Raw genomic sequence first — 22,926 nt, 5'->3', positions numbered from 1 at the left:
AAGATTTTAGCTTCTATTCTTTAACAAAAAGCACATATGTACATATTTCTAATAGAAATTTTTTTATTAATCTTTCATAAACTTATGAATGATTCATTAAAAATCTCAATTATTCATTTCAGATATTATATGTATGGTAATTGCAAAGCACTAACTTCACCATTTATCGACAATATTGCGTATTTACTTACCTTCTTTAGATATACATGTAAAGCTATGTTTATGGACAGTAAATAATATGTATTAAAAACCAACTAATATTTAGTGTAATTTTAATAGCGTTATTTATTCAAATTGAATGATTCTATTTTATATACCGAAAAGACTTTACACATTAACTTTACACAGAGAATTGTTTTCTGTAATAAAAGTTTATTTAATAAGCGTACAAAGCTTTCTCTTGGTAGTGACCTTTTATTGTAAATATTCTATATATAAAATAAAACAATAATAATAATTTACAGTAACGATAAGTTTACCTATCTGCTTTTATTTACTAGGTTTATTTTTATTATCTAGTTTTCCTAGAATTAATTCAAAATTAATTATAAGGAAAGAAGGAAAAAATAAAAACAGCTTTTTAGGATTTCCAAAATTTCCTTATGAAAAAAGAGGAATGTCTGTCAATGCTAATGGATGATATAAATGAATGTATATATATATATATATATGTATATATATATATATAACACTTTTATCAACTCTGTAAAACTATCGCTAATGAACGACATATATGTATTAGGTTGACCTAAAGTTTTTTTCCTTTTATAAAGAAATAATACACAATACTACAGCATGAATGACATTTTTTGTTTTATATTATTTTATTGAGAACAAAATGCTATTCTATTCATAGAACAAAATTCTATTGGAACAAAATGAATCATACATAATTCAAAAAAATAATATAAAACAAAAAATGTTGTGGATCTATTATTTCCTTATAAAACGAAAAAAACTTTTGGATAAACCTAATATAATATCTAATACGATAATACGTCTCTTCGGCATTTATAAATCAACTTGACTAAAAACTCGTATAGCACTATGATACAGTACTTAAATAGGCACGTTCAGTATAAGTACTAGTTCTATTCCAGTCTCCTATTAATAAATGATACTTATTCATTATTAAAAACTATATTTCGTTCAACACAATCTATATTTATTTATGAATATATATAATATATATTTTTTTTCATTTTTTACCAAAGAAAACTACAAAATTTTTATTTAAGGCCAATTATTTTGTTCAGGAACTAGAGTGCCAGATTATTAAATAAAACAGCTTCAGCATAAAACCGATCACTGTTAATACATATATAGTGCGCTGTTGGAAAGAAGTCCTGCGGCACGGCACAGAGTCAAGAGAGGGTACATACTGTTCTCTATCGCTCACTGTCATGCGTTGCTATATTGTTTTATTTATTCATGTGACACTTTCCACCAATATGCATTCTTTATGATTGTGTTGAATCTATCCTTCAGCGGGACTTCTTTCTAACAGTGCACAGTATGTAAGTATATATGTAATTATATAAATCTCTCATACACAGGGTGTTTTGTCTAACGCGACATCAACAACTCTTTGGCCACTTGCTGTCACGTAACAAAAGAAATTATGAACCAAAATTTATCAGTATCCAGTATACTACAAATAACCATAATCAATTTTAAAAATAGTTTGTTTTCATAGTGAAATTAAGATCATTACATTATAGGGGACCTTAGAATGAATTAAAAAAACATATTATATTATGTTTTATTAAGAAATTTTGTAACAAATTGAAAAGAATTAATTTCAATTTCAATTTTAATTTTACGAAAACAAATTTTGGTTCAAAATTTTCCTCTTTTACATAGCTGCAAATAGTTTAAGACTTGAGCATCGTATTAGTTGTTATCACTCTGTATAAACAAAAGTTACCCTATTCTCAAAGGCATTATTTTATGGTATAATAATCGTTTGGCATGTTGACTTATACAATTCAATTCTCGTGCTCATCAGGATGGTCTGTCTTAATATGATGCGTGAATGTATATTGCGTGGTGAATCGTTTCTTACAATAAGGGCACTGATATGGCATCAGAGGATGTGCAGATCTTAAATGTGCAACAGCTAGTTCCCGTAAAACAAATGGAGACTGACATACTCCGCACCGATACCTAGTATTATAAATATTACAGATATTAATACTTTATAAATCTTTCTAAGTTTTAATATAAATTTAAATCTTACCCGCCAGTTGTCCTGATTAGAGTTCGTTTAACAGGAGGTGGTGTACTTTCCTCGTTTATTTCTACTTTTGGTTCAATAGGAGGAACTGAATATTCCAATGATGTTTCAGGTGTTAATTTTGGCATAGTTTTTTCTTCTTCTGATTCCTCCTTTAAATCTTGTTTTCGCACCTATATGAATAATAGAAAGATGAATTTTCAAATATGGTGAAAGCCTAAAAATTAGTAAAAAGAATTTTGTATGAGTTACTTACTGTTGTATGTGAACTTTCCATATGTACTCTCATATGAGAGTTTTTCGATTGGAAACTACTAAAAGACGCATTGCATTTGGAACATTTATATCTTTTACTGTTACTCAATGATGCAGACTTTTGCGAAGACTTTGAGGATACTCCTTTTTTACCGAGCACAATTTCTGCCGTGCATTGATGAGTTAGCAGAGATACTTCTTTAAAAAATATTTTATTACACTTAGGACAGTGATATGTTTTGTCAACAATGTGCGTTTTTTGATGTACTTTATATGCATTTTTATCTACGAATGATTTGTTACATACTGTGCATATATATACTGATGCAGATTCATTTCGTTTATGAGATACCTATTATTAAAATTAAGAAAAACACATTAAAAGATGCACAAAACAGAGAAAAATATATTTCAAGAATAATAATTACATACCTCGTGTCTAAATAATTGCCACTTTTCCTTGAAAGATTTTTTACATATATGACACATGAAATTTTTACAAGTGAAATTATCCGAATGTGTCTGTAAATGCGTTAACATTGTAGTGTGATCGCTGAACCACTGTAAACAGATACCACATCTTGCCACATTTTTAAATGCATTGGTATTTAATGGAACGTTTCTTTTTAAAGGTGGTTCTTCATGATTAGGAATATCTTCTCTTTCTATCATCTGCAGTTTATAATATTGTAATTTTATTTTTATGTTTTCACAATGACCTTTTCGAATAATATATATATATAAATATATGTAATAAAACCTCTGAATATGTCCTAGTTCTTGATGCACGAGTTCTAGCTTCTCTTGCCTCCTTAGCTTCCCTTTCGGCATTTAATGCTTCTTCTTGTTCAACGCTAGCCATTACAGGCGACATTGTAGGTTGCTGACTATGTTCACTCATTCTATGTGCTGCTAGACGTATGAAAAGTCCAAATGATCGTCCGCATATATCACATTTATGTCTTTTTGGTTCATGAGTACGCATGTGATTTGATAACGCACTTTGTTGAGTACAAACCTGTAAAAAGAATGAGGATTTAAAAAATGTAATTGTTAATGTATAATTAATATTTTGTACAAAGCATACATAAGACTATTTACTTTTCCGCAAGTAGGACACGTAAGTGACTTAGTAGCGTCTGTAAAATGTTCCCTCTTCACTTCTTTTGAAGGTTCTTCACTTTTAAGAACCTTCGCCGATTGTTGATTCGTTAGGTGTAATATTTTTGTTGGTGTGTAATTACTGACCTCATGTAATTGAATATGACTTTGATAAGTTTCCACACTTGGGAAAAATCTATGAAATGAAGAAGTTAGATATAACGAAAGTCAGAGGAATTAAAAAAATCAGAATTGCGATGAATGGAAAATGTACACAACCTATTACATAAAGAGCACCATGTATTAGACCCAATTTCATTTATTTGAGTTAAGTGATCACGTAATCTATGTTTCTTCAGCATCTCCCAACTAACAAATTGTCTATCACATTGGTCGCAATCTAGAACACTTCTATCAAAGTCTAATGTTACTTTTAAATGATTAGTAGCTTCATGTTTAGCCAAATCTTCTACCAACTCAAAACAAGCAGAACATTTCCTGCAATTATACTTTCTTGGACAATGTAACTGCATATGTTTCATTAAACTTTCCTTTGTTCTGCAATGAATAATTACTAATTACAAAACTATGCACAAAATACATTGTAATTAGTAAAAACTTACTTATAATAACTATTGCAAGGAGTACACCACCACTTAGAGGATAGCTTTGTTTCTGAATTTAAGTCCTTCCTATCATTCATTGTTAAACTACCCATTAGTACTTGTTCTAAAATACTCGTCCTCTTTTCTTCTTCTTTTACCTGTATTCCTTGTTTTGAGTCATTGCTTTCTTCTTTTAATAAGCTTGTATTTTGTTCCACTATTATATCTAACTTATCATATGATTCATTTTCTATGTTGTTTTTATGTGATGGTTCATATACATTAACACCTATTCCCAATATTGGTTCTGTAGTCATTTCTTTGATCTCTACTTCACATGGCAATTCAGGTAATGATTCAATGCAACTATTTTGATGGTCTTGACTAATATCTATTGGCATTGATGGACTTTCAACTGGCAGTGAAACTGGCAAAGGTACTAATGGTGGTGGTGCTCTAGCCTTTTCTCTCCATAGTTGGGCCTAAGAATCACGATGTTGTTTATTCAAAAAAATATACAAACAATTACACAATATGAATTAATCTGAAAAGAAAATGAAATATACCTGACAGGGATCAGGAGAATTTCTCATTGCTTCTAAATAAATCTGAACAGATTCAATGTTCTTATAAGCTAACAGCTTCAAGTGCATGCTTTTGTAAACGCTCAGACAGTATTCTCTAAACTCATAAACGTCGTCCAACCTGGCGGCACAGAACTGACATATTTGCTTTGGCAGTGGATCGGTTTTGTACACTAGAACTGGCAGGCAAGCACGTAACTTTTGTGCCACTTTACGCTGTACACCTTCGTTACCAAAAATCGACAGCATTTCGTTTTTCTCCTCTGAGCATAATCTACAAGCATTCTCCCACTTGTTAGGCACAGCCATTGTAAACAATTTGGTAGTGAACCGTTGCACTCTACGACGATCTCTTAATCTTAATCTCCACGATGATATGATTAACGTTAACGTGACGATAATCACACCACGATACGTATGTGTTTATTTTCCGTAGTTATATTCACGTTGGTATATGCGATCGCAAAATACGATCAGCTTCACAATTTAGGTTAGCCAACAGCCCATACCGAACGCAGGAGTCCAGCCACGAAATTGTGATCAAACAATGCATTCATCTTTTTCTCAGTCACGTTGTACATGCCACCCAGATGCTTCAACGGGTGATACTCGTTCTGGGAACTTGAAATTTTTCTTTTATCATTCTACTTTCACCTTGTGCCGTTTTGACCGTTCGGAAACTTAGCCTTTCAAGTGTAAAGATTCAAGAGAACCGGTTCTCGTGCGTAACCGCTTATGTGCATGGATATTGCTTAATACCGTCGTCTATCATATGCACCTTCCAACTAAGTATCTCCGGTTCTCTGGCATTTTTCTTACCCCCGTACGACAACACCTTATGTAGTTTTATGTAGTCACTAGTCACTATGTTTTGATAACTGCTGCTCTAAAAGCCATCTCTCAGAACTTTAGGCATTATCGCTTCATGATATGATTCGGTGTTGCATTGGTAATTATTTTTATTTTATTTATATTCATCGTGATCGATCCCAGAAAACAGTATCGTTGGAACCTAAACGATTGTGATAGAATTGTAAATAAAAATAGTAAATCGTAGATTTGATGAATATATTCGATTTTAATGGCGTGGCGAAGATCATTGATCGTCGAGTAAGAATCATAGACAGTTAACAAAAAACGCGGTCAATTTAAATTTACGGTTGTTCATTCCTTTTCTGGAAACCTATTTTTAATTCTACAATGGCACATTTAGAATTTTTCATGACCACGAAATGATTTTTATATGAATAAATAAATAAATAAATAATCGTTTATTTTATATGGTCGTCTCTACGTTCTAAAGTATCTTTAAGTTTAGTGTTAATAATATAACTTATTGTTAGATAAATATGGTAAAAGAATATGGGTTGAATTCTGAATATTTCGATGGGAAGAATGTTGGCTTTGTATTTAGTAATATTTATATATGAATAATCGATTATTCTCAACAATTATTCGAGAATCAAAGAAAAACATAGCATAAATTTTAAATATTTAAAAATCTGAAAAATAACATGCAACTAAATTAGATAAAATCATACATAAAATTCGTTTATAAATTTTTCTTGCAGGCTACTTACTTTCATTACTATATCGTAAAATAATTGCAATTCTATATTTGACTAAGATAACAGTATTTCCTGAGAATTTGGGGTGGGAAATTGTAGTTAAATGAGTAGGTGAATTATGCAATATTTTGTTGAACATTAATTTATTTTATAAATTTACATATTTCAACATAAATATATATGAATATCACTCATATCTGGCTTTGCCAATATGTTTTACAATATAACAGATTTTATAATTGAATTTCTTGAATTTTTTTGATCTGTTTACAAAAATATGAAACAAAAAGAAGGTGGAGAGCAAGGAACATAATAAGTATGGACTTTCTTATGAAAGTATTGCACGATTTAAAAAATTGTGTAACTAAAATTATATCTTAAAATATTTACAAAATGTAATAATGCTTAATAAGTTGTTCCATTGAACAATTGAAAATATTTTTGTAGAAGATAATGTACACGCTATCAAATATTAATTTGATTGTACAATTGCTTAAATAAAAAATTCTGTTCAAAGAAATGCATTACATCTCTATAAAATATACAATCTTTTAATATACTATTCTAAAACATTTATATTAATAATAGTATGTGAATATTACGAAAATTAAAGTATGAACATTTCTCCTTATATAATTAGAATGAAATGTTTTCAATTGAAAAATTATTTTTTCATTCTTACATTATATAAATAACAAATGCATGTCATTTAAATTATGGAATATTCACATTATGTATGCATATTAAATAATTAAATAATACATAGATACCTTTTAAAAGGGAATAACAAATGTCATTTCATCACACAACAAGCATTGATTATAAAATTCTTGTTTGTATCGATATACTTGGTTTCTTGTTGCTTATTTCTTTAATCAGTAGATCAATAATAGTGTACAATATTTCGTATATGTTTATTTAGTTAATTTGTTTCGCATCTAAATAGAAGTAAAATAGCATAAGGAGACGGTGACAATGCGGTAGCAATTACATAGCAAATATATATATATATCTCTATATATGTATAGAAATACATTATAAAATAAAAATGGCAACTCTAATAAATGTCTCATAAATGAATTGTGTGTTTCACAAACTGTTTAAAGACTTACATCTTGAAATTTTTATGTGTTTACATATAGAAAAATAATTTTACAGGAAGTTTTCTTGTCGGTTTAATTACATATGAATCAATGAGTCACATGCGTGAAAATTATAACTCCATTAGTAAAATAAAATTTAAGAGATAGTGAAGTTCAAGTTTTATTACAAACCTAAATAGTGTACACTTAATAATCAATACAGCAATATTAAGTCTTAAGAAAGACATGGCAATAATATTCACACACATGATACATATACAAATGTACTCTGTTTTTTCATTTTCTCCTTCGTATATATTAAATTTTTAAATATAATAATTAACGTTTTCAAATATACTAGCAGTTAATATTTCCTGATGTTTGCAGTTTAAAAATCACCACAGTTTACTTATAGACGTTTATTTTTAGTTCTCAAAATAATAAGAAAAGGAAGATTTATTGATATGAATATGTACAATCAACTAAAAGCTTCATTGGATATATTATGTATATTGTACTTTTCATAAATTGATGTGTAAATTTAAAGAAAATAAGAAATTTTTGCTTATATATATATATATATAAGATATATCATTATATTGATCATCTTCTAAAATTTCATTAATGTTAGGATAATGGGGTATACATGATAAACAAAGAACAAACAACTCTTTTTCGAGACCGTTGAAAAAATAACGTTTCAATAAAATATTATGTTACACTGTACATATTTTTCTACAGATATTAATATTCAGCTAGGCACCAGCCTGGCGTATTTTTTGATAACTATTCACAACCGAATGAGGAGACAAGTTAGAAGCTTAATTAATAAAAATCAAATATTCATTTGAATATCACTATATAATACATGTCCTACGTTACTTAATTCTTGATGTACAGCTTGTAACGATAAGATTGTATAGAATTGATTTTATAGAATTAGATCACTCCTTTAAAGAGAATCATGGTCTCCCAATTTATTGTATTTAAAAAAATAACAAAGAATAAAGATGTTCAGATACTTTTCCATCTTTCTTCTTTAAAAAGTTGTCTCATTACATTATTTAATGCGTATATTACTACTACCTTGCAGCTGGCATTTTTTCAAGAAAATCTTGTTCAATCACTGCTTCCAGTTGTGTAACATTCAATGGTGCCTGTGTATCACTCGATCTGCGACTCAGTGTTGTAAAAAAATAATGCAGATCTTGCAATGAACGAATGTTATTCGACGTTAGAAGTAGTTCACCGGGTACAGCTTTCACAGTGTTTCCTTCCTGTTTATACTGGAATAAAGCAGATATTTCACATAGAATCATGAATGATTTTCGAACAATGCAAGAAACACCTGTTCAGTAATTTGTTCTGTTATTTATAACTGTAAAATAAGAAGTATAATATAATGCCAGCATATATATTATACATATTTTTATAAATATATCCTAATCTTATCTTTTATTTCTTCTTGCTTCATAGAAATGGAAATGGAAACCTCTAAATTAAACTTGGATTAAAAGTACAAATAAATATTACCTATGAAATTGTTAAAAAGTAATTTACTAGTATGTAGTTTATAATATCAAATATAATGTAAGCACTGAACTATTGAAATAGAGAGTGATTGGCATAGTTACAAAAATAAAATACATATATCTATATATAATTTGCATGATACTAAAATAAGTATTTCATCAGAATTGATGAAAGCAGACCAAAGTAGTGTGTGCATTCTATTTAGTTAAACCATACTTTTAAAATATTAAGATATAAAAATAATAAAAAAAGTCAGAGAATACTAATAATAACTAAATAAAAGCAGATTCATAAATACTTAGATAAGACAAATTTTGTTTAGTATAAATAAAATTAGGAAATTATAAATATATAATATTAAATATATAATATTTTCTTTAGTAACAATTAAAATAGATTTTATAATTAAGAGAAATATGTGAGTGAAGTTACATACAGTGTTCATTAAGTACATTTGTAATAAAAGACTGTACTCAGTTTACTGTCAATCAGTTTGAAAGTGACCATGGCAGTGACTGGATTAAGAACAGTTACTTGTTTCATTTTTTATTTTATCGTAGTGATAAATGCCCGTAAGTGTTATACACAATCACGTAAGTGTTTTTTAAATATTTAAAATAAATAGATATATGTCCAAAAAATTTTGTTTAATTGATCAATATGATGAACTTCATTGAGTTATAAATTATTGTTATAATAACATACAAAATCTTTAAAAAAGTTCTATTTAAATGTATCTTTTACTTATATTTTGGTAGTTTATATATACTACTATAATTTAAGACTGGTTTTTTAATTTATTACTCTATCTAAAATATAAAGAATCATTCTTTTGATGAGTTAAACATTTTTTAATACAATATTTATTTTGAATTACATAAATAAACGGGGAAAAATGACGATATGCTTAATGGTCCATTATATTTTTTCCGCTTTCAATAGACTTCGTTAAAGTTAATTGACTGCAATTAATAGAAATTAAATGATATAAATCACACAGTAAGCTTACTTGAATAATATTTTACTATGAAAACCGAATTAAACTTTTTATCGTATTTATTTGCAATGTATTATAATTACACTGTATTTTGTAGAATATACGGATGATTCTGATTATAAAGATTTAGAATTTTACGAAAATATGCCGGCCAATTACATTGGAAACTTTGACAAAGATCATCTGGATATGGTTCAGGATGACTTTTACATTTTGAGCAATTTCGAAGACGCAAATATACAAAACAACGTTTACCCCCACAAAAATGATCTTCAGATTCCGTTTGAAAATAGTGGCGATTCTCTCAAAAAAAGATCATCAGTCGCACAGTTGGAGTGGTATAAGCCAGAGAAAGTGTATCGATACACGAAACATCGGATTCCTGGATACGACTATGAAGAACTCGATTATATGATCACTAAAAATTTTCAACAATGTGATGAAAGATCCGTTTGGACCCATTGCCTTTGTCAATTTACTTGTACCGAACCGGATATGGTAGATTGTTACACGCCATGTAAAAGTGGATGCGAATGTAAGGAAGAATACGTATTTGACGAAAGAACGCAACAATGTCTATTACCGGAACAGTGTCTTCCAAAGGAAGACAATTTTTATATCACATAATTTGTGTTAAAATACAGAAAAAAATGTAATGCTTTGCTGTACCTTCAATACACTTTATGTGACACAGTGGAATACTGAATATATACTAATTTGAATAAAGTAATGGAAAGGTTTGTAAAATTGAACATAAATTGTTTTTTAAACATACCTTACTGTCCATCAGTTTTGCTATTCTCGTAATGTGTGGTACAAAATCAGAAGATAGATTATTGTTTTCCATGGATCCTACCGCTGAATCCCCTACAAATGCCCATCTATACCTGTACAAAATTTCCAATTTTATGTAATTTCCTTTATAAGAATTATTCTTATAAATATTGTTTGTACTTTTAACTTACATTTGAAATTGAGGAAGCCTGTGTGCAGGTAAAAGCAGTGCTAAATCTAATAATTTAGCAGCTGCAAGTTGCAATTGCAACCAATGGGGATGGCCATGTGCTTGAAGTCCATTACTAGCATTCACAGCCCAAGATGAATCCAAAGCTGAGAGTAGTTTTATATGTGAACTGTATAAAAATTGAAAATATAATATCTTATAAAAGATTAATTTAATTAATAAACTTTCAATTAATTTTCTTTACTAGTTCTAGCATATTGCAATCAGAAGCAGAAAAACAAAACAAACACATTTCCCATTGATTATCAACTATCTCCCAATACTACGAAATGTTTCTTGAAGAACTGTAATATTATCTTTTAACGATTTTATGAAAATATTACACTTCTTCCAATAGGGACGAAATATCTAAAATATAGATATGTTTAAAAATTACATTTCGTTTCGTATACGTTAATATGCAAGAAGCATTCAAAATTACCTGCCATGACGACTGATGTCCCAACACCAATCAATTTACGGAGGCATCATAAATTCCACCAAATCACGGATACCGAAACAGAGTCAAAAACAATATGACATTAGAGGTATTATTAATGTTAGTAAGGAATAGAACCAAACACTTTAAGTAGGACATAGTATTATATTACGCTTAGCGCAAGATTATCAGACTACATAAAATTCTCAGGATTTAAATTTAATTTAAAAAGAAATTGAATACGATTTTAATATCAAATAAATAACAATTGATAATATATATATATATATTTATATATATCTTAAATGTATTAATAAAATGAATTCCGAATAAAATATTATTATATGTACATATTTTTCCTCCTTTTGATAATTCTTGAACAAAATCCATTGAAGTATCATGCACTGAAAGCACCAAAGTCCCAAAAGCAAAATAACTCCCATAATTAAAAACATAAAATGTTATTTTACCTGAATTCTTCACTATCTGTGTTCAGTTCTTGTTCAATGTATAGGAAAACTTGAACAAGTTCGCTAACTATTACCGGCCATAAGGAAGTTGCGTGTTGTGGAGACATTCTAAGAAGTAGCACCCGGAAACAAAGAAACACTTGTGCTTGAATAGATGGAATTACTTGTGGTAGTCGCAAACTGTCCGCAAGTCGTTCTGGTAATAAATAACAATAATAAATAATAATAATAATAAAGTCAATATTATATGAAATTTATTAACGTTTCAGAGGTAACTCACCTTGAATTTCAGGCATGTATTTGTGATATTGATCCATTTCGCTGCATAGTATCACATATGCTAACCTTTTTAAAAGTTGGGCTTTCTGTTCATATTCTTGCTCTTTCGAAGAGAATATACTGATACTGCTACTTTGAGCCATTGAAACGCGATCTACAACGAAGTAAATTTATTTAAAATAAACGCGTTAATAATCTATTTATTTGTCATTCTGTTCAGAAAGATAACTACTCATTAAATCTCGGAATGTTGTATTGTCATGTGTCATTAAATTATCTATGATAGTCCTCCAATATGGTAAACATGCTGGTGTCATTTGGAAGAAAGCAGAATCTAGCAGAAGATCCAGCACATCTTTGCGCCATGCTTTCCTTGTATATTGGTAACCTGATAAGGAGCTCAGTAATTGAGAACAAGCCGTAAACGAGGCAATATTCTTTGTCCTAAAAGTTTAGTAATTAGTAGAACACAATATGTCCAAAAACGATATTAATCAATTAGATAGGATAGAATCTTACGAATGATTTTTAAGATATGGCGTAATATTATACATGAGATTGGTTAACAGCGTCACTACACGTTCTTTTTCTTGGGAACCATAACTAACATCCAACAAGGGTGCTACTATTTCTGCTAATACTGCTTGAGCTTGGATACTATATGCTGCATTAGGTGGTGTGCCGGGTGTTACTGCAAAAAACAATTTTGTTAGTTTCTCTGTCAAGTCAGGATTAGAATGCTGAGGCATATTGCTCTAACATGGAAAAAATAACAAACAAACAATAAGGATTACGGTTACTAATATAAAATGGAAAATAAAGTTTTTCTAAAAGAAAAGCATATTACGCACCAGCACCACTTTTGCCTTCTTTACCTTCCGATGATCCTTCAGCAACTTCAAATGCGTCTTCCCTTACTGCTAAATTTCTTCTTAACCAGGTTGTTTGTTCTAAACATGCTCCAGCTATTTGCGAACATGACTCAACCAACTAAAATATGGTTAAATCAAAAATGTAGAGATAAAAATTTGTTAATTAAAAGAAAATCTGAAGAAAGTACCTTTGCAGACACATCTTGCAGATCTCTAATATCCTTCTTTTCTTGCATAGGGGGACATTTCTGTACATATTCATTTAAGATCGCCAATAATAGAAATTGAGCAGGCGCCGTTAAAGATAGGCCGTCTTTGAGTAGACCAAGTAAAGATGCCCAAGATTCAATTAGAGATTGAGACGTATTACTTTGCATATAAACATAGAGCAGTTCCAACACAGAAACTTCTAACGAAAAATCTTGCTTCACACCATGAATCGGTGGTTGATTCTTTACAACTTGATGAACAGTCTGAACCAAAGTATCAATAGGCATCACACGGATTGCGCTTACTAAATCAACCATAACTTGTTGATTTGAACAAGCTTCTGGAAGCACCTAATTAAGTAAATAAAGAGACATATGTATATTATACATGTTATATGATATGAAAAGTTATATAAGCCTGGTAATATAATTACCTTCTTAGAACCAGAAGGCTGCCGCCTCTCGTGCCAGGCAACAGCAATGGCGGCCAAAAAGTTTACACCGTGATGGAAAGATATGGGAGACAAGAGTTCTAGTAATTGATGCTTCACTATTCTTGGACTTCCTACTACACAACTGGCTTGATCACTATATTTTGGTTTAAAAAAGATTCATTAGTATAATATATATTTTTAGACACTTCAAATAAAAAGAAAAAAAGAAACAAAAAAAAAGTTAAGGATAAGACAAACTTGTCCTTGGTTGCTAACACTGCTTGCCAAAGAGTGGAGAGAGATGCAATTATTCTTGGCAGGTGACTTAAAGCAGTTCTTCGAGCATGCTGCTGTAATTCACTAACTCCATTTTTATCTTTTGATGTAGTAAGCTCCTATAAAACAGAAATATATACATACATACATATATTTTTTATTATAATATTTTTGAAAACGTATATTCTTTATATTCTTACTGGAGAAAGTGGGCTCGGCATAAACACGTGAATAAGATTATTGAATATTTGGCTTGGATTTGCTCCAGGTATTCCCGTCTGAATAGTGCCACTCAAAGGCTGATTAAATGAAAAGCCTATTTGTTGCGATGTATCCAATAAACAATAATGAAGTAAAAATGTTAAAGCTTCTAGATGTGTCACTGTATAATCCGCAGGAAGACAACACTCCAGTGTGCTTATATCTTGTAACTTTGTCGCCGTTGTTGTTTCTTCGTTGATATAATACGACGCTAAGTTTTCGATATTGCAACATAATTGGTGGATAACTGACGTAACTATAGATGTTAACGAAGATCCCATGAAGGGAAGACTGGAAGTAACGAGAGTTGTCCAGTGTTGGTGTAAATGTCTCATGTGTTCCTATAAAAAGAATTAGATTTTATAGAAAAAATAAATGAAGAAAACCATTGAAATAATATTTTGTAAGTGTGAGAGTATTGAAAGTACATATTTACCAATTGTAAAGCACTTAATATGCTAGCAAGGAACATTGGTTGTTGTGGAATTGATGTACCAACTAAATACTTTAAGCTACTTCCCATAATGTTAGGAACAGTCTTTGTTGGAGTACTCGGTGTTGGTGTAGTTGGTGGGCATATTTCTTCACCTTTCTGATTACCACATTGATGTTCTAACATGATTAAAGCTAATAATAACCTTCAATTACAAAAAATATTTATTAATATAACGCGAAACGTACGATTCCTTATATTTTTAAATATGTACCTTAATAGTTGTATTTGAAAAGCCTCTGTATGATCGCTTGCTCTGTATTTGCATTTACTTGTATCATTGTCTATGACTGGATCATTGAATGAAATGATTTCTTCTGTAAATGTAAATACCTCTTCATTTTCCTTATGAGCATTTTTCATATTCATCACGCTAGATACAAGACAATGTAATGCAACTTTTTGTACTTTACATTTAGTAAGTAAATCGATTATATAACAACTAAAACCTTTCCCTGAATCACGAACGATAGGAATTAATTCAGAGAATATAAGTGTCAATAGTTCTGCACTTGCAAGTTGTACCTAATGACAAAAAAATTTTAATCAATACTTACAAAAATTTAAACCAAATTTCATGAATACTATTACCTGCCGATTTCCTGAAATTTCTTCGTGCGTAAGTCTCATCTGTCCTAAATTAGGATAATAGCTCCTAGCAAAATAAAGGCACACACTAATTAAAACTTCTAAATACATGCTACTTCTATAAGCTGCTATGAATTCTGTATTTGCTATGTCTCCATGAAAATTCCTCCCAAATACACTTTTCCTGTGTCTAGCTAGTAAATTTAACAATGTTGTGTTTTTTGTCGCATTGGTTACACCAGTCGTTGCAGCACAACATAGAAACATTCTAGTGTTCGTTAACAACTCGTTGCGAAGTGTACGTAATGCGTAAAGCGTTCTAGTCGAATCGTAGACCCCACAGTAAAGCAGCATATGTGAATGAAGATTGTGTACTCCGATTCCAAAATTGCGACCCGTTTTCGAGTTTTGATATGAGGTCTCATCAGTCTGTAAATATATTGTTGAGCTGATACAAACGTGATATATAACTTAACTCTTTAATATAAAATGAAGATGGACCACTTACACTTTTAGATGGTTCAACAACGTCGCAAATATGCATTACTTTATCAAGCACTTCATTTAAGATTTCTTCAACTATACTATTCCCACTAGAGTTACTAAAATATTCTTCTGCAGTTGTACTAATATCCAAGTCTGCTTCTTCGTCATCCATCGTCCAACTAGGTACTTCGACGCTTGCTTCAAAACTTCCAACATCGTGAACATCATAATTCGTCGCAAATTCGTTTGTGCTATGATATTTGCCCTTAATGATAGTCCCTGCTACTTCCCTAGAACTACCTGGCATTATTATGGACTCTTTCTTCTGTTTTGTTTGCTTATTGGTAATTTCAGGGCTGCTAGAATCGAAACTATTAGTAATGGAATCCAAAGATGAGCCAACCTCTCCATTCAGTTTCTTAAACCCATTTTTTTCTTTCGCTTTTAAGCTGGAATTTGCTGATTCATAGAAACTTTCGTCTAAGCTAGCGGTCGAACCTTTGTCGAAATCTATCTTTTTGAATCTTGTCGCATTCTTTAACAACTCTGTTGTTAAGTTTACCTTTTTCACACTAGGCAACAAATCGTCCTCTGTCAGAGAGTCATTAGAATTCTCATTGCAGTTGAGCGACAAAGGATTCACAAAAACAGAGATCTTTCTATTACCAGATATGCTAGGAGGTACTTCTAGTTCTTTCATATATTGATTTTTTTCGGTTACGTACTGATTACAATTATCACCGGCGGCCAATGTCGTTACGGCAAATATTCTTTTCACTTTCACAGGATTTATGGCCTTTTTCTTCTTTTTACCTTTACGCCATTTCTTATCTTCATCTACGCTATCACTAACGTGGTATATCACATTACCGTCTACTGAACTGATCGCGTAAATTTTTGCTGCACCTTCTGTATCATCTTGTATCTCAGACTTTTCTTCTATGGGATCGTTTTTCGTCAAAACAGTATTGCTATGCTGTATACTGACATGCAGCACGCTCATACGACAGGTAGATGGATCTAAGAGTATTATCAATAACGGGTCTACTACCCGTGAAACATCACCTCGCATTAAGGAGTGCAGAAGCCATGATTGAGCATGAAGCTTTAGAGGAGAGTTGTCTGCGAGCTGTAGATTATCCAGTATTTTTAACAATGATCTGTAGAACAATTTACATTAATAATACGTGAGATAGAAGATTACTAAAAAATGTATTAAAAATAATATAACGTACCGATCGAAAGATTTCATACAACCTCGCAATCTAGGGTTCGTTTCAATTTCACGTCCGAGATGCCATAATGTGGCAAACCTATTGAACGCTTCTATTCTTTTCTCTATATTTTCTGACGTGAGTGCTAGTCCAATTACATCCTCTACAGCATCACAGGAATTGTGTAAAGCATGATGCAGTTCGTGCAACAATTCAACACATCGCATTCTGTATTTATGTGCAGGTAATTCGCCAAGATGATGCCATAAGGATTGTGCTAGTACCTTAATAAATATACTTATTTTAGATCTCAAGCAGTCCTTATCCTAAGTTTAAATAGATATAAAAATTATTTAAAGAAGTATATGAATACCTGAAATACGTTAGTATATTGCATCAAGTAAGTTATATGCCATTGTTTCAATAATGGCACCATAATTACAGCTGTAACTCCCTCCCCGCTTTTTGGGTAGGTCTCAATGTCGTTATGTGCTTTTAACAAAGCTACTAAATCTAACAAAGTAGCAATACTGGTTAATTGTAAAGCAGGTTGTTTTCCCAACCAACAAGTACAAACTACTAAAACTTTCAACCAATCTGGAAGAATAATATTTCCCTTCGGTTCTTCCTCTACAAGTAGTCCATCACCAGGAAGAAAATACTTAGGAAATGTAGATAGTTCAACAAACAAGCTGGAGGCCATTTTCATAGCGTCATCCCATTCTGCTTGTGAAATAGAATCAATATACAGATGAAGAATGTCTAACTGTTTGGTATCTTCCATTACAGAAATATCTTGGCTGAAGAAACCAGAATCCTCCATATTTAATCTAGAATTTAATAAAAGTTCTAGATATCGCATTCTCTCGTCGAAACTCTCCCTTGGACACGGTATCATCAAATTATCGAACATATTTTGAACCGTTCTCTCTTTAGTCAATACTCTATTACTAACTAATTTCACGTAAAAAGTCTCATACTGTCTTAAACATTTTTCTAACATCGAATGTTGCGCTTGAAACGCAGGAGACGGTCCTCTACCCAAGGATCCTGTGGAGCCCATAGGACTACTTTTACTTGACTGTTTCAAAGTAGTCAACTGATCCTTAGATGGAGAATTAATGGTACTCGTTTCTATGTATTCGGTCTTTATATCGTCCATACTTTTATTTCTTGGCAAACCTTTAGATTCTGCATCCACGACTACCGAAATATTGGTACTTGGTTCTGGTAAAGAGTCGCTTAATTTTGAGATACTTTTACTAGATTTCTTTTTCGACTTTTTATCGGATCGTTTGGTGGCACCTCCCGAGTTTGCTCTTCTTCTAGGGCTGGGACTTTTCTCGGAAAACGAACCGCTAGTTGTGTCCGGTTTATTCAATTTACTATCGGATTGGCTCTTTTCCAAAGGAATTGCGGTTAAGGAGTTATCATTGACTGTTGTGGTAGTACTCGTAGTTGTATCCAATTTCGTTTCCAATTCGTTCTTCTCCGTATGATTTGAAACCACCGTCGGCTGTACTTTTGTCAGAATTTTCGCGCACAATCGAAGACTTCTCGAGATCTCCATAGGAGATAAAAGATCGATGTGATACAAAAGTTTACTAATGATCTCGTAGAATAAGCCAGGCAGATGCTCAGAAGGAGTGTCTATAAATGCATCTAACGACACAGTATCGAGCAGAAATTCAGTCAATATACACACTTCCAAGAAATTCGGCATTCCACAACCTACAGACCTCACGGCAATGTCTTCTGTTTCTTGTTTACTTTTTGCTCTACCTTGACAAGCCTTTTCAAACAGATGGCCACAATGTATCCATACGTAAGATGGTTCTAATGTTGAAAATAACAAGTTTGCTGATTTTACTACTTCGTTTGTTTTTGGTACTCTGTTTGATTGACCGCAGGCGTTATAAAATGTCCTATGAATAAAAAAATAAAAGTTTTTATATCATTGAAGAGATTAATTTGCAATATTAGTTTTGAATATGTTGTTTTACCTAAAAACTTCAAATAAAATATCATCCAAAATTACTGGACCAATATCTGCCTTTTCTAATAAAGAAACCAGTATTCTATATGGCTTTAAATCTTGTGGACTTTCCTCACAAACAGCTTTTAACAATGATTTTATTGCTTCAATTAGCATTTCCTTCGAGTACATATCAAAATAAGTAGGTGTATTCTCCATGTTTTCTAAAACTTTAGTTTCCATTCTTCTCTTCAAAATAGATGTGCTTACTTCAGTACCCAAAAGCCATGCAAACAATCGTCTATGATATATACACATAAATTAATTTTATAAAATGTCCCATTAAATATATTTTATGTACATTCTTTTATCTTTTTACTTTACCTATTCAAACTCATGTCTCTCCTCAATATAGTGACAAGAGCAGCTGTGACTAGTGATACCATGTGCTCATGTGTTAATTGACTATTATGTACAGGAAAACCAACTAACAATAAATCCAAAGCACTCCTTTGTACTAACACAGAACTGTCTTGTACTCCAGCGCAAAGAGCAGTAACCTAATTCATTAATAATAATTAATATTCATGTATAAATCAGTCATTAAAATACAAATGATATTTGATCTCTTGTAATAATTTTTATTTTTACCATAATATTAGTATCTGTGCCCATGATGTACTTTTGTTCTTCCATTGGCAGTTTTTTGTTGAAGTGAGCTAATACAAAAGATATAGCAGGTAATCGGATTCCAGAATTTGAAGCTAAACAATCCCACAAACATGCATAAAAATGTTCTGGACCTACTCCCTCACATACTTTCTCAAGCAAGGAGTTGGTTCTAAAGAAACAAATTTATAAAGTTTAAGAGAATATTTTAGTTCTTGTCTTATGATTTACATTGTTTTTATTTTATTATTACCTATCAAAGTGGTCAGACCCATCTTCTAAACCAAGTAAAACACCACTTAAAAATCCACTTAACCCAGGCCTTAATCTCTCTCCAAGAGGTACAAAATGAGTTTCATATACTGTCAACAAAGATGGTCTTACATTCATAGCAGCATGACCCAACAAAGGAAATAGACCTATAATGAAGTTCAAATTAATGAACACAAATTAATAAATAAATTTAAAGTATGCAATGGAAGGATTAATTGTTTAATGTTAATCTTACCAGCACTATATATAAATAGTTCATGACTCAGTCTATTAGTGCCCATACACTTGAAAATAATGTCATAGGTTTCTAGAGCTTTTAAATGAACACCGGATGGCAAAGCAGGATGCATACATTGTGCTAATCTTTTAGATATCTTAATTCTTCTAGGAATAACTGGAAACTTCATATGACTTAATAACACTTTGTTTAATTTTCCAAGTGCAGAAATTAAATCTGCCCATTCGCTTGTATATTCAAAGCTCTTTAGAGCTTTGTCAACAGCTGACACATAGCTGTATAAAATATAACGTTCTTTAATTTGCATAGAAGATTAAAATTCAATGCTATATTTAATTACATATGAACAAATATTCTTTTAGTAAATATTAACATAATTAGAAACAATGTCATTATATTTGCTTTTTGGAAAGTTTTATATTAATAGACTGGAATATACATAAACAATCAGATGAAACACTTTACTTACACTCTATATTTAGAGTCTTTCATGAGTTCAAACTCCTCCAAGGCTATAGAACCCATTGTTACAATGTTTTATTGTAATTTACAATAAAAATAGACGACTATGTATCACATATACTTGATCCTTCTTACATTATTCCAGTACTGATTGGTATCACAAGTGATTCATAAGAGGCAATTGCCATTAAAAAATGCTCTTATCATGCAGCACATTGTGTTTAGATAAGAATGTATCCCTCTGCCTAAAAAAAAAATCAGGTAACCTTTAGACAAATATGTTGATCACAACCTACAATATCAACCCCGCGCGTTTCTTAGAATAACTAAGTTCTCTCAGACACAGTTGCGTTTTTACTCTGATAAAAATAAATCGCAACGTGTGGTTATCGACTGGTTCAACGATTTGTCGTGGCTTTGTGGTTTTGTTAAAAACAGATTGTTTTATCTGTATTACCAAGAGTAACTGTATTAATCGTTCTGTGTAACATATGATCGACAAGTGTTATATTATTTTCGACAAAAATGATATAAAATAATATTTCTTTCTTAACATTCCGAGAAATATGTATACTACGCGATTGTAGAGGAAAATTGTACGTAGAAGAAAAAATTTGAATAAGAATGGCATAACATTGTTTCTTTCATGTTCATGCTTTGTTTGCTTACGATTGCCCGTATCAACGATCCTATCCGTCCAACATATGTATATAGTTAAAATCGAAAAATACTTTTCAATATTGATTTAAAAATAAATGAAGGATTGAAAAGATACAATGTAAACACACTTGTTATTGTCACTTAATATGTACTTCTGAAATTACTCGTGCGCCACAATTTCATACCATCTATGTACGTATTTAGTTTTCGTTCGAAAATATTTTAAAGGAACGATTAACAATCGTCCCGTTAATTTGAGGTTAATTCGATACTGTTTACGTAAACGGGTACAAAACGAGATTCAAAAAGTTAGTAACGTCCATCGTATCGTTCGTAGATAGGTCTGACGAACAGCTCACCTTCTGATGTTGACATTTTGAATTTGCATATGTCGTTAAGGGTGAAGGTGAAAAGTATCGAATAATCGCGCACGTTTTGTTGATCACGAATGCGATCATCAAGAGACGATATTAAAAGAGAAATCAAGGAAGATGAAGGAAATTCAGTTGGAAAATCCTGAAAATGGATCACCGCAGTTTTTGTGATAGGCTTCTGTCAAACGAGCTTTTCCATCATTTCGTGTACACGTATGATGTAGACTGTGTGAAGTTGGTTGTACTGAACTATACATATAACGAAGCACAAAGAATTCAAGCGTACGTCACCGCGTGTATCGATGCCACTTATTGCATTTTTTCGTTTGTGTACGTCGCTGGCCACGTACACAAATAAGATGGTAACGTGCGTGACGTATAACCTGTGCCATGCGTACACAGTAACAGTATATACCTTGCTAATTGACCGGAATTCTGTCTTCTTAACTGACCGTTGCTATCCCCACATTTTTTCGAAGTAATATCTATGAAGTGGAATTCTAGCTTTTCAGACTTTAAAAGCTTGATATCTGAAATCAAATATCATTGTTTTACTATCTCTTTATACATGCAGGTAGAATTTTTAGTATGGTCTTTTTCTTATTAATTAATATTCTTTTGTTTGTGTACGTCGCTGGCCACGTACACAACAAGATTGTATCGTGCGTGATAGACGTGATGTATAGCAATACTTTGCTAATTGGCCGGAATTCTGTCTTTTTAACTGGCCGTTACTATCCCCACATTTTTTTGAAGTATCTCTGCGAAGTGAAATTCCAGCTTTTCTCAAAACTCTTAAAATCTAAGTATCTGAAATCAGATATTACTATTTCATTATCTTGTTCATCTTGCCAGTTTTTTTTGGTATAGACTTCACAGATAATAACTCGCTTTCACTAGTTTTTATTCAATGCCGTGGTAATTATGATTATTGAATTCTTATTTATTACATTATCAACGTAATTTTTTACACGGTTCGCGTATGTCCTATGTATCACCATTTAATTCTAAAATTGCAATACAATATTTTATGTAAATAGTTATATAGTTATTTGTGATGTCTTTTTTCTGTCAGAATACCTCAAATGAAGGAATTCTGAATTATAAGCTTTTAGTATAAATATTCTTTTATACATACTTACCAGTTTATTTTATTAACCGATATAGATAATACAATATGTTTAGCGCGTTATAAAATATATGTATAGTTTCTAAATAATTGGTAACAGTTCAATAACTGGAGTAAAACGAACGGCTGTATGAACGAACGATATTACTTTATCCTGTGAT

At 31.2% G+C, this 22,926-nt stretch overlaps 3 protein-coding genes and 1 long non-coding RNA gene across 15 annotated transcripts; 2 read left to right on the top strand and 2 right to left on the bottom strand.

The window, feature by feature from the left end:
* Positions 1 to 863: 863 nt before the first annotated feature.
* On the bottom strand, positions 864 to 5,122 carry LOC100749248 (zinc finger protein 287). Its single transcript, XM_012387895.3, has 9 exons — positions 4,764 to 5,122; positions 4,216 to 4,679; positions 3,872 to 4,150; positions 3,593 to 3,788; positions 3,252 to 3,509; positions 2,924 to 3,163; positions 2,493 to 2,843; positions 2,240 to 2,409; positions 864 to 2,166 (listed from the first exon to the last, which is right to left on the bottom strand). Exons 1-9 carry the CDS (start codon positions 5,088 to 5,090, stop codon positions 1,989 to 1,991), a joined length of 2,463 nt encoding a protein of 820 aa, XP_012243318.1. The 5' UTR covers positions 5,091 to 5,122; the 3' UTR covers positions 864 to 1,988.
* Positions 5,123 to 5,641: 519 nt separating this feature from the next.
* On the top strand, positions 5,642 to 10,709 carry LOC100749599. Of its 5 annotated transcripts, XR_004462022.1 has the most exons (4): positions 8,682 to 8,823; positions 8,908 to 9,536; positions 9,907 to 9,963; positions 10,059 to 10,191. XR_004462022.1 is itself a non-coding variant. In XM_033321785.1 (2 exons), the coding sequence occupies exons 1-2, from the start codon at positions 5,712 to 5,714 to the stop codon at positions 10,586 to 10,588; spliced, it is 549 nt and encodes a 182-aa protein (XP_033177676.1). In that variant the 5' UTR covers positions 5,642 to 5,711; the 3' UTR covers positions 10,589 to 10,709. The 5 variants fall into 5 exon arrangements, 3 of the variants coding, with proteins under 3 accessions (XP_033177676.1, XP_003491055.1, XP_003491054.1); XR_004462021.1 differs by lacking the exon at positions 8,682 to 8,823 and having other exon boundaries at positions 9,471 to 9,557; XM_033321785.1 differs by lacking the exons at positions 8,682 to 8,823; positions 8,908 to 9,536; positions 9,907 to 9,963 and adding an exon at positions 5,642 to 5,730 and having other exon boundaries at positions 10,059 to 10,709.
* Positions 7,237 to 21,875, bottom strand: LOC100748888 (protein dopey-1 homolog). Of its 8 annotated transcripts, none has more exons than XM_033321782.1 (26): positions 21,622 to 21,875; positions 20,610 to 20,847; positions 20,138 to 20,415; positions 19,883 to 20,048; positions 19,612 to 19,801; positions 19,345 to 19,520; positions 18,989 to 19,261; positions 17,359 to 18,910; positions 17,007 to 17,269; positions 15,794 to 16,931; positions 15,289 to 15,714; positions 14,912 to 15,222; positions 14,641 to 14,842; positions 14,144 to 14,545; positions 13,926 to 14,062; positions 13,668 to 13,821; positions 13,213 to 13,584; positions 13,028 to 13,142; positions 12,672 to 12,843; positions 12,385 to 12,596; positions 12,154 to 12,306; positions 11,874 to 12,069; positions 11,407 to 11,418; positions 10,927 to 11,094; positions 10,737 to 10,848; positions 7,237 to 8,717 (listed from the first exon to the last, which is right to left on the bottom strand). In XM_033321782.1, exons 2-26 carry the CDS (start codon positions 20,663 to 20,665, stop codon positions 8,514 to 8,516), a joined length of 7,440 nt encoding a protein of 2,479 aa, XP_033177673.1. In that variant the 5' UTR covers positions 20,666 to 20,847; positions 21,622 to 21,875; the 3' UTR covers positions 7,237 to 8,513. The 8 variants fall into 8 exon arrangements, with proteins under 8 accessions (XP_033177673.1, XP_033177672.1, XP_033177670.1 ...); XM_033321781.1 differs by having other exon boundaries at positions 13,004 to 13,142; positions 13,944 to 14,062; XM_003490999.4 differs by having other exon boundaries at positions 8,514 to 8,717; positions 13,004 to 13,142.
* Positions 21,323 to 22,679, top strand: LOC117151868. Its single transcript, XR_004462023.1, has 2 exons — positions 21,323 to 21,454; positions 21,600 to 22,679. It is a non-coding gene; the product is annotated as an uncharacterized LOC117151868 (long non-coding RNA).
* Positions 22,680 to 22,926: the final 247 nt, after the last annotated feature.

The sequence above is a fragment of the Bombus impatiens genome, unplaced genomic scaffold (genome assembly GCF_000188095.3).
Source record: "Bombus impatiens unplaced genomic scaffold, BIMP_2.2 scf_0491, whole genome shotgun sequence".
Classification (NCBI taxonomy): Eukaryota; Metazoa; Arthropoda; class Insecta; order Hymenoptera; family Apidae; genus Bombus; species Bombus impatiens.
Note: the sequence above shows the minus strand (reverse complement) of the source record. Positions and strands in the feature narration are given on the sequence as shown.